This window comes from Carassius carassius, chromosome 34, assembly GCF_963082965.1.
Source record: "Carassius carassius chromosome 34, fCarCar2.1, whole genome shotgun sequence".
Taxonomy (NCBI): Eukaryota; Metazoa; Chordata; class Actinopteri; order Cypriniformes; family Cyprinidae; genus Carassius; species Carassius carassius.
Window position 1 is genome coordinate 24,734,611 of NC_081788.1, and position 13,443 is coordinate 24,748,053.

The following is a 13,443-nucleotide window of genomic DNA, read 5'->3' on the forward strand; positions in this document are numbered from 1 at the left end:
AACAGTTCGAAAGAAATCCTCACCGATCAGGGCACGGCGTTTAAGTCACGTACGCTACGCGAACTGTACGGATTATTGGGCATTAAATCGATTCGAACTAGCGTCTATCACCCACAAACCGACGGCCTGGTCGAACGGTTTAATCGCACACTTAAATCCATGATCCGTAAGTTTGTTCATGAAGACGCCAAAAATTGGGATAGGTGGCTAGAGCCCTTGTTATTTCGCTGTGCGAGAGGTCCCACAAGCCTCCACGGGGTTTTCCCCCTTTGAGCTTCTCTATGGACGCCAGCCCCGAGGGGTGCTGGATGTACTGAGAGAAACTTGGGAGGAGGGGCTATCTCAGGGCAAAAACGAAATTCAGTATGTGCTGGAATTGAGAACAAAACTCCACACATTGGGGCGGCTATCAATGGAGAATTTGTTACAAGCCCAGGACCGCCAGAGCCAGCTGTATAACAGTGGAACTAGATTACGCAAATTTGCACCGGGAGAGAAAGTACTTGTATTACTCCCAACGTCAAGCTCTAAGTTAATGGCTAAGTGGCAGGGACCGTTTGAGGTCGCACGACAAGTTGGAGATCTTGATTATGAGGTAATACGATCCGATAGGAATGGGTCCCATCAGATCTATCACCTCAACCTCCTAAAAAAATGGAATGAGGCGGAATCAGTGATGTTGGCAACGGTGATTGGTGGGGGGAGGATGATCTCGGATCAGAGGCGAATATCAAACCACAATCCCTCGCCCTGGCTCCAGGTGGAGATCACCTCTCGCCGTCCCAACTCACTGATTTAACGAAATTACAGGCAGAGTTTGCCGACGTCTTCTCGCCCCTACCGGGCCATACTAACCTGATTCAGGACCATATCGAGACCGAGCCGGGCGTGGTAGTTCGCAGCCGGCCGTATCGCTTACCTGAGCACAAGAAAAAAGTAGTTCAGGCTGAATTAGGCGCTATGCTTGACATGGGGGTAATAGAAAAATCCAATAGTAACTGGGCGAGCCCGATAGTTTTAGTTCCGAAAACGGACGGCTCAGTCCGGTTCTGTGTGGATTACCGCAAGGTGAATGCTGTGTCGAAATTCGACGCGTATCCAATGCCGTGGGTTGACGAGTTGCTTGATCGGCTAGGCACGGCTCGTTTTTATTCGACATTAAACTTAACAAAGGGTTATTGGCAGATCCCCTTGTCTCCATTATCCAAAGAAAAGACAGCTTTCACAACGCCGTTTGGATTACACCAGTTTGTTACCCTTCCATTTGGGTTGTTCGGGGCACCAGCTACCTTTCAGCGCCTCATGGATAAGATTCTGCGGCCCCATGCTGCATATGCGGCTGCCTACCTGGATGATATCATTATATTTAGTAATGATTGGCAGCGGCAATCTGAGGGCTGTCCTGAGGTCGCTGAGGGGAGCGGGGCTCTCGGCCAACCCAAAGAAGTGTGCGATTGGGCGTGTGGAAGTAAGGTATCTGGGCTTCCACTTGGGGCATGGACAGGTGCGTCCCCAAATTGATAAGACAGCCGCTATTGCGACCTGCCCACGTCCCAAGACCAAAAAGGAGGTAAGGCAGTTCTTGGGGCTGGCGGGATATTATAGACGGTTTATTCCTAATTATTCGAACCTCACCAGCCCGTTGACTGACCTTACTAAAAAGGAGGTGCCAGATACGGTCCAGTGGACGGAGCCGTGTCAGCAGGCCTTTACCCAGGTCAAGGCTGCTCTGTGTGGCGGGCCGTTGTTACACTCTCCTGATTTTTCTCTCCCTTTTCTGTTGCAGACAGACGCGTCGGACAGGGGGCTGGGGGCAGTCCTGTCCCAGGAGATAGAGGGGGAGGAACGGCCGGTGCTGTACATTAGCCGGAAGCTCTCAAAGAGAGAGGCTAAGTACAGCACCATAGAGAAAAAAGTGCCTTGCCATCAGATGGGCCGTCCTCACCCTCCGCTATTATCTCCTGGGACGGGAGTTCACCCTCTGTTCGGACCACGCTCCGCTGCAGTGGCTCCACCGCATGAAGGATACCAACGCGCGGATCACTCGTTGGTATCTAGCTCTTCAGCCTTTTAAGTTCAAGGTGATCCACAGGCCGGGTGTTCAGATGGCGGTGGCTGACTTCCTCTCCAGAAATGGGGGGGGGGGGGGGGGCTGCAGGCCGGATGGCTTCCCGGCCTGAGTCGGGCGGTGGGGGTATGTGGCAGGGGGGGCGTGGTTTAGCGAAGCCTGCAGCGGGAGAGAGAATCAGAGAATCTTTTTGATAGCAAATGTATTTGAATATCTTTTCAAGCTGTTCCACTCACACCCCACACCTTTTATTTTTCTGTATGTTATTTAATCTTAAGTTTGTTGTTGTGGGGTTTGATTTTGCAGTGTACAGAGAATTCACGCTAAACAAGCATTTTCCAAAAAAGAAAAATTACCTCTTGGCCTCATATACATCGAAATGTCGTTATGATCTGAAAGCAGCCACCCACACTGTCTCCGACTGTGAATTTAAACTTGAGAAGATGAAATGTGGGATTGTGGGTGTTTGGATTGAATCCCTGTCTATTCTTGTCATTTTTAGCTCAGGTTTTTTTTTTTTTTTTTTTCAGAAAATACAATCAGCAAAATAATGGCATCAAAGAAAGATTAGGTAACATTTAACACAAAAGAAACACTAAATAACTAAAGGTAATAGAGTTTTAGCAAGGTGAGCACATTCAGTAAGTTTGTGTGATATTTACATCTATAGTCAGCCAAGCTGATATTTTTGCATTATTCTAACTCCAACCTGCTCCAAGAAAATCAACACATGGCCATATAGATTTAGTGGATTGTGTCTTGCTTGAAGCAATTAATGAAATAATTAAAATAACAATGATCAGGCCCTACAGTTTGATGCAAAAAGGATAATTTTATGAACCTGTGAGTTACATGCATTGCCTTAAGACAAATACAGATTACTTTTTTCTTTCTTTCTTTTTTTTCTCTTTTTCTTTTTGGCACACAAAAACATAATACTTTAACATTAATAGTAATTATAATATTTTTATTGTTATTTGTGCCATTATATTTATGCAAATTAGTTTATATATATTTATACTTTTCATTATATTTATGAAAAGTATCCTACTTAACCTCTAATTAACATTGGCAGTTTTTCTGCAGAGACCCCATAATGGTAAGATATTAAAGAAAGAATAGCTGATAGTTTAATAAATCTGATAACTGAAGTAAAAAAAATTGAAAGGTCAGACTACTATAGTGTTACTGGCCTTATTTTTATTATTCTATATCTTTATTTGAAATGAATATAAACATTTTAAAACCAAAAAGATTTCTGGTGTGAAATGAAATAAAAATAAAATATAAATATGTATTTTAGGTCACTATCTCTACCTGACAAACATAATTAAAATCAGAGAAGACTGGTGTGAAATTAGTAAATATAATATTAAAACATGAAACTAAAATATTAATATCATGCAGTGTTATTTAGTTCACTGTTCGAATAGAAGCAAATATGTTGCACAGATTAAAAAAAAGGTGAAATATAAGCTATAAATATAAGTTTCTAACTATATACTTGATATTACAATGAGACATGAAGTAATTCAGAAAGAGGAAAGTATGTATGGATCAGTTTTAGACATTACATATATTTATATAACAGTAAGCACAGGTAAGGGTTATATAAGTCAGGTATACATGTTTGCAGTGGAGACCTGCGTTCTTGCCCTGCGAGCTTCTCCGTAAATGAGCTGCCCCGTGGATCTGTTTCCCTGCCGCCCGTCAGATGTTCTCTGTCTTTCCCAGAGTTACTAAAGGAGCTGTTCTGCTCTGCCTATCAAATCCTGCTTAATCTCTCTTTAAGAACACAGCCTTTCATCTCTCCAGCCCTTCATGGGAGAAACCCATTTAGGACCATCACCGTAGTGTTTGATGCACACATCTCTCGCCAAAGTGAAAGTAAGGACGGCGTGTGTCCTGATATTAACCGAGGACAAAGAGCCAGCTGAAGTGTCATTGGTCTTTTTCTGATGGGAGGTAAAGGCCATTGCAGTGCATTGCAGCACATAAATTTAGATGTGGCTGACAAAAACAATCGGATTTTACAGGGTTTCTGGGGGTCATAAATAGGTCTTAAAAAGTTTTAATTTGTGCTTCCACAAACCTGTGAGTTCACCCAAAAATGAAAATTCTGTAATTTATTCACATCAAGTTGTTTCAAAGCTGTCTGAGTTCTTTCTTCTTCTTCTTCTTCTTCTTCTTCTTCTTCTTCCTCCATTAAACATGAGGGTCACCAAACAGTTGTTGGTCCCCATTGACTTCCATAGTGTGAAAAAGAAGATTATACAATTCAAATGGGGATCAGAAACTGTTTGATTACACACATTCTTCAAAATATCTTCTTTTGTGTACAGCAGAAGAAAGTTAAAGAAATAATGAATATCTTTATCTGTATTATTTTCTTGTGTACTAGTACAAACATCCTTGAATCAAGATAACATTTACTTAAGATGCAAAATGAACATGAAGAAGTCTTTTTTGAGAGAGAGAGAAAATGAAAAGTATTAAGTGAATTTACCCTTAAAACAATAAGAAATATCTGTGAATGGGATGTGAAAACTTGTTTTCCCTTTGAATTACATTGATTTTTCTGAGCCCACTGGCAGATATTTTTTATTTCAATAACAAATAATTAAATAATTCACATAAATATATTTCTCATACGTCAAGACTTTTTGTCATTTTTGCATCTCTGTTGATTTAAGAATTTTTTGACATTTGCACTGGAAAAACAACTTCACTGTTGTGCATTGTAATCAGAATGTACAATAGATGTTAAAAAAAATTTCTAGATCCAAGGTCATGGAGATCTGTTGGAAGCTGTATTTTCAAAATTTGCTGTTAACTCATTTTGTTCGGTTTCAACATTTACTTTTAGAGAACATATTCTGTTCCCTTAATTTAGATTTTTTTTTCTTTCTTTGGTTTTAAAAAGGTCCTCATGCCATCAGATGTTTAAGATCCCCTTCTAATGGGTTAGTTCACTGATCATGCGTCAAAAACGGCCTTAATTAAAAACGCACTAGAATTTCTCCCTCTGAAAGGGTGTTTTTACATTCTCTACAGGATTTGTGAGAAGGTACCTGAGGGACGCCATAGAAAACGGGGGCAGAGAGAACGGGCTCTTCATTTATTTTCATCACCAATCAGCTCTTAAATAATGCATTGATCTCTGGGCTTGCTGTTAATTCCCCTGTTATCAAGATGTGTAACTGGACATGGCAGCGCTTGATGGATGAGAGGTACAGGCCATCTGTCTATTTGCTTTGACAGACATATTCCCACTGCAGTGGAAGCACAGGCAACCTTTGAGTATCAACGTCTTATCCGTCTTTGAGCAGAGGACAGTGGCTCATTAAACCCCAAGCAGTGCTTTTCAAAAACAGCTTACAAGTTATAATAGCAATTCACATTTAAAGTTCTTTCCTGACAGATGCAAAGTTATTTATCTGTGAGCTTTCAGCAGAAATGGATTGTACATATTCACTTGTCTTTATTCTGTAGCCATCTGCCCACAAATGAGATGGTATCATGAGAAGAAATGATTGAGTGAGCATTATGGTTGAATCTAATGAATATCATTTCCTTGATGTAATATATATATATATATATATTTTTTTTTTTTTTTTTTTTTTTTTTTACTGAAGCATACTTCCTATATAGTATGCAAGAAAAAACACTCACTGAGATTCTTCAGTGTGCAGCCGATGAACACTTTTCTGTCCCATGAGGCCAAGAACTGAGGAGTGTCGGATTCAAAGATACAATAATGAAATATGCTCTACCACTCAAAAAGTGTGGGGTCGGTATGATTGTTTTAACATTTTTGAAAAAAGTATCTTGTGCTCACCAAGGCTGCATTTATTTGATTAAAAACACAGTAAAACATTACAACTTAAAAGAACGGTTTTATTTCGTATTATAATGTTTTATCAAATTATTTCTGTGATGCAAAGATTAATTTTCAGCATTATTACTCTAGTCTTCAGTGTCACGTGATCCTTCAGAAATCATTCTAATGAGCTGATCTGATGCTCCAGAAACAAATTGTTGAAAACAAATTGTGCTGCTTAATATTTCTGTGATAATAGTTTTTTCAGGATTATTTGCATTCATTTGAAATATTCATTTATTTTTAGTATCAATACACAGTAAGTCTTTACTGTCCTTTACTGAATCCTTGCTAAATAAAAGTATTAATTTCTTAAAACAACAACAACAACAACAAAAGTACTCCAATCCAATGAACGGTAATGTAAAAAATGAGCTGTGAGCCAGGCTACTATTTTAAAGTGTTATAGTGTTTATTTCGGGTTAAACTGTACTTATTTAACAACACTAACCAATTATATTTCGTGGTTGTTGTTGTTAGCATGTCATAAGCCAGAAAACATATGGGTCAGTCATGCTTACAGTTATTTTAGTGAGCAATTAGTAACATATTTGCATAACGATGACCTCAGAGCTGTGTTTTCTGTGTACTGTACACAGTAGTATAAATATAATGCTGATGATGTCATTAATCAAAAGAGATCAGATGTGGTGAAGGTGCGTCCTCTGCTGGTCACAGAATGAAGCTACACCTGAATTTTTTTTTTTTTTGGTTCACATGTGAGATTTCATCAATTATATCATCATTTTTAACCACAGTAATTAGATTAGGGAGGAGAGCATATCAAGAGTTTTACCTAAGTCTCAGTGTCTTAGAAAATGAAACGAAATAATAATTCAGTAAGAGAAATAAGTTCACACATGAAACTTAAGAGTTTCAGAAGAGAAGTCAAAAACGGTTCAGATTTGGCAAGATACCAAAATCAGTTTCGATATCTCTGTATTCTGACTGCTTTTCAGCAATTGACTCATTTGTGTCTATTTTGTTTTATGTTTTTAAACTAAGGAATATTATGAGAAACAAAATAACATCATGAACACTTCCGTCAAGTCTTTTGTGCTGTGAAACACCATCCTCTGAACAATAGCATTTTCTTCTGAGATTTAATCTTAGCATGAAAGCCATCACTTTAACCCTCTGGAATCGATCCCCGTGTATACGCGTTATGAGGCATCTTCTCTTGATGACCCTGAAAAGAACTTAAATTACACTTTCTGTTTTGATCATACAGACAAGAGCAATACATCAATCGAATCTGTAAAGGCCGGGGTCTACTTTTATTTGAATACAGACATAACAAAACTTTGTGCATTTATAAAATAAAGATAACAAACAAGGTGTGCTGTCTGCAGCCTTGGTATGTGGTGATCTTCATTTAGAAACGCGTTATCCCCCACATGAATCTATTAAACATGCCCGTCCTCCACAAGTAATGTGACAACATTCTGGAAACTGCAAATGACATTCCAGGATGCATAATATGATCAATTCACTGTAGTATATCAACATGAAAAACACCTTATTAAATATTTAATCAGTAAAGCACAGGAGAACACATAAATGTGACTCTGTGTGTGTGTGTGCAGGGCCGTCTTAAGACAGTGTGGTGACCCCCCCCCCCCCCAGACATAATTAAGGTGATTTATCAAATCAAATGTAATTTATTAACTTGTCCAACTACCGTATTTTTCGGACTATAAGTCGCACCTAAGTTTAAGTCGCATCAGTCCAAAAATACGTCCTGACAAGGAAAAAGCATATATAAGTCACACTGGACTATAAGTAGCATTTATTTAGAACCAAGAACCAAGAGAAAACATTACCGTCTACAGCCGCGAGAGGCCGCTCTATGCTGCTCAGGGGAGCACTCAGCAGCATAGAGCGCCCTCTCGCAGCTGTAGACGGTAATGTTTTAACTTTAACTTCAATGCTAAACAGGGAGAGCAAGCGAGAGTGCAGCCAATCGCTTCTGTGTCATTGTCGTCCTGAGATCATTCTTCACTCGTTTAAAAAAAAACTTTCGATCCCTGGAATATTTTGAATTGTAGCTAAACGTTAAAAAACTGACACATTTGCGCGTACTTGTGGACCAACTCAACTGACAGATTGGCGACGGAAGGGGGAGACTGAAGGCGGTCGCACACCAGTAGAGAAGCGCCGCGTTGCGTCGCGCCACATGTAGGACAGCTCGAGGTATCACACACCGGACGCGCACATTCTGCTGGAGCTCAATATTGAATCAAGTTCTGAGCAGCAAGATGAAGATGAGTTTTAATTCATTTATTATTATTATTTTAAATATATTATTTTAATTGATCATTGATGAGTTTTGAACGTTAATTAATGAAAAGAATCTGTGTTATAATTTAGTCTAGATTATCACTAGCTACTAGATTGCCATTAATAAATTGTTTTGTATTATTATAAGAAATTTTCAACATTTCTAATGCTGTAGCTACTAATACTGATTTGTTTGCTCAATAAAAACAAAGAAGCTAAAAAAAATTATATAGGTATGCTTATATCTTAATGTTTCTAAGGACTGTCACTGAACATTTTACCTCAGATCGAAAATTAGACATTCTTACATGAAAAACTGATGACAAACGCGATCTTCCTCCACGTTTATGACTTCCTCGTGTTGTCTTTGAATATTTGAATCCGGGTATTTCCCGATGTCCTTGATTAGTTTGTGGTCTTTTGCGGCCCGCTACTCTGCTATTTAAATGACCTGAAGTGTGTTGTGATGGTTGTGACCTTGTAAATCCACTAGGTGGCTGCCATTGAGACTGAATGTAATCACGACAGGCAAATACTGTAATATTTTGCGTAGCCTATGTAAAATATGTCTCAAGAGAAAAATAAAAGATTAAAATGACTGCGTTTATTATACATTTAATTATATAAGTTTACATTTTATTCAAGCTGTACAACTAATGTAGGTAGCCTAGTATTTTGCAGCAGTGGTATCTTGGTATAATGTATAAACAACGGTTTGAAACAAATATGATGTTATTTAATATAAAACTATGCAGATGGCGCTCTGTGGCGCGGCAGGAATTTGAACAGAGTTCTGAGACGCCGAATGGCGCCGCCGGTGTGGGTACACTCATTGAGAATAATGTGTTCGAATTATAAATACGTGGCGCGACGCGACGCGGCGCGGCGCTGCGCTTCTCATCCGGTGTGCGACCCCCTTGATAGTGGTCATGTAATCTTTTTTTATTTATAATTTATTATTATTATTATTGTTGTTAAGTTAGTGTTCATAAACGAGTTATGTATGGTCTTTTAAGAATTTCAAGTTAATAATAAAACAATTTACGAAAAATATTTTTAAAGCTTGTGTCATGTGGTGCCCCCCTAGTTGTTGTGAATGGTTGGTGCGCCTGGGCACTGGCCCAAGTGCCCTTATGGATAATCCGTGTGTGTGTGTGTGTGTGTGTGTGTGTGTGTGTGCTAAATTATTACATATTTTATACATTCATCTGGCATTGTCATGTTGGAAAATGCAAGGTCTTCCCTGAAAAAGACATCTGGATGGGAGCATATGTTGTTCTAGAACTTGGATATACCTTTCAGCATTGATGGTGCCTTTTCAGATGTGTAAGCTGCCCATGCCACACACACTCATGCAACCCCATACCATCAGCGATGCAGGCTTCTGAACTGAGCGCTGATAACAACTTGGGTTGTTCTTGTCCTCTTTAGTCCGGATGACATCGTGTCCCAGTTTTCCAAAAAGAACTTCAAATTTTGATTCGTCTGACCACAGAACAGTTTTCCACTTTGCCACAGTCCATTTTAAATGAGCCTTGGCCCAGAGAAAAAGCCTGCGCTTCTGGATCATGTTTAGATATGGCTTCTCTTTTGACCTATATAGAATTTTAGCCGGCAACGGTGAATGGCACGGTGGATTGTGTTCACAGAAAATGTTTTCTGGAAGAATTCCTGAGCCCATGTTGTGATTTCCATTACAGTAGTATGTATGTGATGCAGTGCCGTCTAAGGGCCCGAAGATCACAGGCATCCAGTATGGTTTTCCGGCCTTGACCCTTACACACAGAGATTGTTCTAGATTCTCTGAATCTTTGGATGATTTTATGCACTGTAGATGATGATAACTTCAAACTCTTTGCAATTTTTCTCTGAAAACCTACTTTCTGATATTGCTCCACTATTTTTCGCCGCAGCATTGGGGGAATTGGTGATCCTCTGCCCATCTTGACTTCTGAGAGACACTGCCACTCTGAGAGGCTCTTTTTATACCCAATCAAGTTGCCAGTTGACCTAATAAGTTGCAAATTGGTCCTCCAGCTGTTCCTTATATGTACATTTAACTTTTCCGGCCTTATTGCTACCTGTTCCAAATTTTTTGGAATGTGTAGCTCTGATGAAATCCAAAATGAGCCAATATTTGGCATGACATTTCAAAATGTCTCACTTTCAACATTTGATATGTTATCTATATTCTATTGTTAATAAAATATAGGTTTATGAGATTTGTAAATTATTCCATTCCTTTTTTACTCACAATTTGTACAGTGTCCCAACTTTTTTGGAATCGGGTTTGTACATTTTCAAATTTTGTTTATATTGTCAATTTGTCATTTTCGCCGTATGGGGGAGACATTACTGCAGAAATCCAACACTTTTACTCAACATCATCATCTAACGCTGGTCTGTCTCTCTCTTTCTCTCTGTGTGTGTGTGTGTGTGTGTGTGTGTGTGTGTGGATGGAGGAGGCAGAGCCAAACACACATACACAGACACAGAGACTAGGACCACATCGACCGGTCTGTCTCCTTAAGATGCTGAAATAACGGCGAGAAACGAACATCTTTCGATTGTTGATCGAGACCAGCTCACTTAGTAGCCAAAATGTCTGGGAAAATAGACAGTAAGCAAGGTAAGTGTTTACCTTTATTTACATTTATTAATCATTTTATATGAACTTCAGTTAGCCGCGTTAGCATTAGCGTCAGACGAGGGTTCAAGGCCACTGACAGGATCAAAGCATCTTATCTTTATCTTATTTTTGATGGCCAAAACGCGACGTATGGACGCCTTAGATTATATATTCGGGTCATTAAGTTTATTTTTAAGATAATCAGGTATTAATGTCTACATGAGTGTGTCTCAGACAGCTGTATTTGGGTGTGGACGGAGCTGCTTATAGCGCTGTTGTTGACTTTAGCTAGCTGTCAGACTTCGCGTGTTTATCAATTTTTTCCTATTTGTTGTTTATTTTAAATCTGTAGTATGCGTTTTGTTGCACTAGTTATCTGTAGAGTTTGTGTTACAGTTGTTTTGTGCTGCTGTCTGGCCCTTTCTGGTCGTGTGTGTTGTTATGGTCTGCTGTCCACAAAATGTAACGTTACTATTCAGTGTATTTCAACGTAGCCATTAACGTTAATATTAATAGCCTGAACTGTTTCTTAATATGATACATTTCGCATACATGTTGTGTAAGTGCTCGTATACTTTTAAAGAGCTTGTGACACAAATGACAACAAGATATGGATAGTTTCTGCGTAATTTATACAGTCGAATCATATACAACTATGTAAGATACAGCTGAGCTGGGTAGAGAGATACTCCTGGTAATGAGATAAAAAACAATGTCACTTCCTTTCTCAGAAATTTTAGTGAGGTTTGAGTCATTTACTAAAGGTTAACAGTTCACTCAGAGCGAGACAGACAGATAAACAGGCAATTTGAATTATACACACACACACAGTATGTGCTTAAAATTTAAATGGATGCAAAATGCCATTGCATCATCTAATAAATATATAAATAATTAATTATATATATAATAAAATAATAATAAATATATCTGTGGTTTGTGCGTTTTTATAGTTTTTTTTTTTTTTTTTTTTGCAAGTGGGGGGATTTTTTCTCAATTTAAAAGCTGTGAATTGAATAAAGCCGTTTGGAGTCTCATTCTGACGGCACCCATTCACTGCAGTGTATCCACTGATGAACAAGGGATGTAATGCTACATTTCTCCAGATTTGTTTTGATGAAGAAACAAACTCCGCTGCATATTGGATGGCTTTTGGATGAGTCATTTTCAGCCAATTTTCTCTACTCCTTTAGTAAGTTGATTCAGAAAGATTTTAATCACTTGATTCATGTCAGGCTAGTTTAGAGACAGTGGTGCAGAAATAGTTCAGTGCAAGCTTTATTTTTTACTCTACTGCACTCAGTGACTGTATGTGTGATTTTTTTTTTATGAATAAGGCAAGATATCTGTTAACTACCCTGTGAGGTTGCCAGCATTGTCATTTCCTTTCTCTGAGGGCTCTGAGAAATTTGAATCACTTGTGGGTAACTTCTTGTCAGAAGTTCAGTTATTCATCTCTAAATGGCCCTGAGAAGTAGATGCTGGTTTGCGTAGGAGGAGGATGTTGGCCAGTGTCTTCTAGTTTAAGACATATCTCTTGAACCGCACTTGTTTTAGCTGTCTGCATTATTTTAATAATAAAAGAATCAGAATTGGATAAGAGTGGTTTCTTTGCTCTTTTTAAGTTTATCAGGTTATGCTGACGATATTTTTGTTTTCATTTTTCTTTGTTACTTTGCCATTTTTATGATTTAAATATAGAGCTGTTGTGAAATACATTGTTGCACAAATCTGTTTGATTGAAATCAATGTAAAATGCATTACAAATTCTTGTCTAAAAACATGTTTTCATTTACCAGACAACTGTACTTTAATGAAGCTTCTTGCATTGATGTTTTAAACCCAGACTCTGGGGGGCTGACTTGTTGTGGTTGACTAGTTTGTTTCAGAAGAGGATGTGCAAAAAAAGAAAAAAAAAAAGAGGATATGAGTTAGTAGATGAGGATCAAGAAGCAGATGGAAAGAGCATGTCCTCTGAAAGCACAAGCACACCTTATTGGTTTGCTGTGTTTTTATTAGCACAGCGGTGCTTTTTCTTAGACAGTGGTTCAGGAAGTGGTCTATCATGAGAAATTTAACCTGTTTAGATTAGCAGTCACAACATTGACTGTGAGATAAGCAAATAAGAGTTCCATCATCCTGGGTAATTCCAGTCCTGCAAAATTATAAATGCATTAACTTTCAGTAAGCACTGTATTTGCTGTTGTGTTTTTTTTTTTAATTTTATTTATTTTTTATTAGAGGTCAGATTACCAATTACAAATTTCAATGTTAATTGACAGTCTTTTCGTTCTAGGAAAATGGTCCTAAAATATTAATGATAACTCATCCAATTGCATTGATTGTGCACATCAGAATGTCCTTCCTGCTTAAACCAGCTGCTTCTGACTAGCTATTAATTAGTAAATCAGGTTTACGTTTACGTTATATAAACTAAAACCCATACAATTTTAATTCGGTTAGACTCCTTGTTGAATTTAACGTGGATGAAATCGAGGCTCTGAGGGATAGACTTACAGTTTTTATAATGGCACACACTGTATAAAGGTCCAAGATTATTTCATTTTCACAACTCAGAACTTTCAA

At 38.4% G+C, this 13,443-nt stretch overlaps 1 protein-coding gene across 4 annotated transcripts in view; it reads left to right on the forward strand.

Moving 5' to 3' along the window:
* The first annotated feature begins 5,004 nt into the window (after positions 1–5,004).
* The window catches only part of LOC132114831 (rap guanine nucleotide exchange factor 1-like), a 31,081-nt gene continuing 22,642 nt past the window's right edge, over positions 5,005–13,443 (forward strand). The window contains exons 1-2 of one of the 4 annotated variants that reach the window (XM_059523181.1): positions 5,005–5,298; positions 10,691–10,857. In XM_059523181.1, the coding sequence (XP_059379164.1) occupies positions 10,830–10,857 (28 nt within the window). In that variant the 5' untranslated portion in view covers positions 5,005–5,298; positions 10,691–10,829. Of the gene's footprint in view, positions 5,299–10,608; positions 10,858–13,443 lie in introns of those variants that run through there. The other 3 variants (XM_059523182.1, XM_059523183.1, XM_059523184.1) reach the window with 3 other exon arrangements.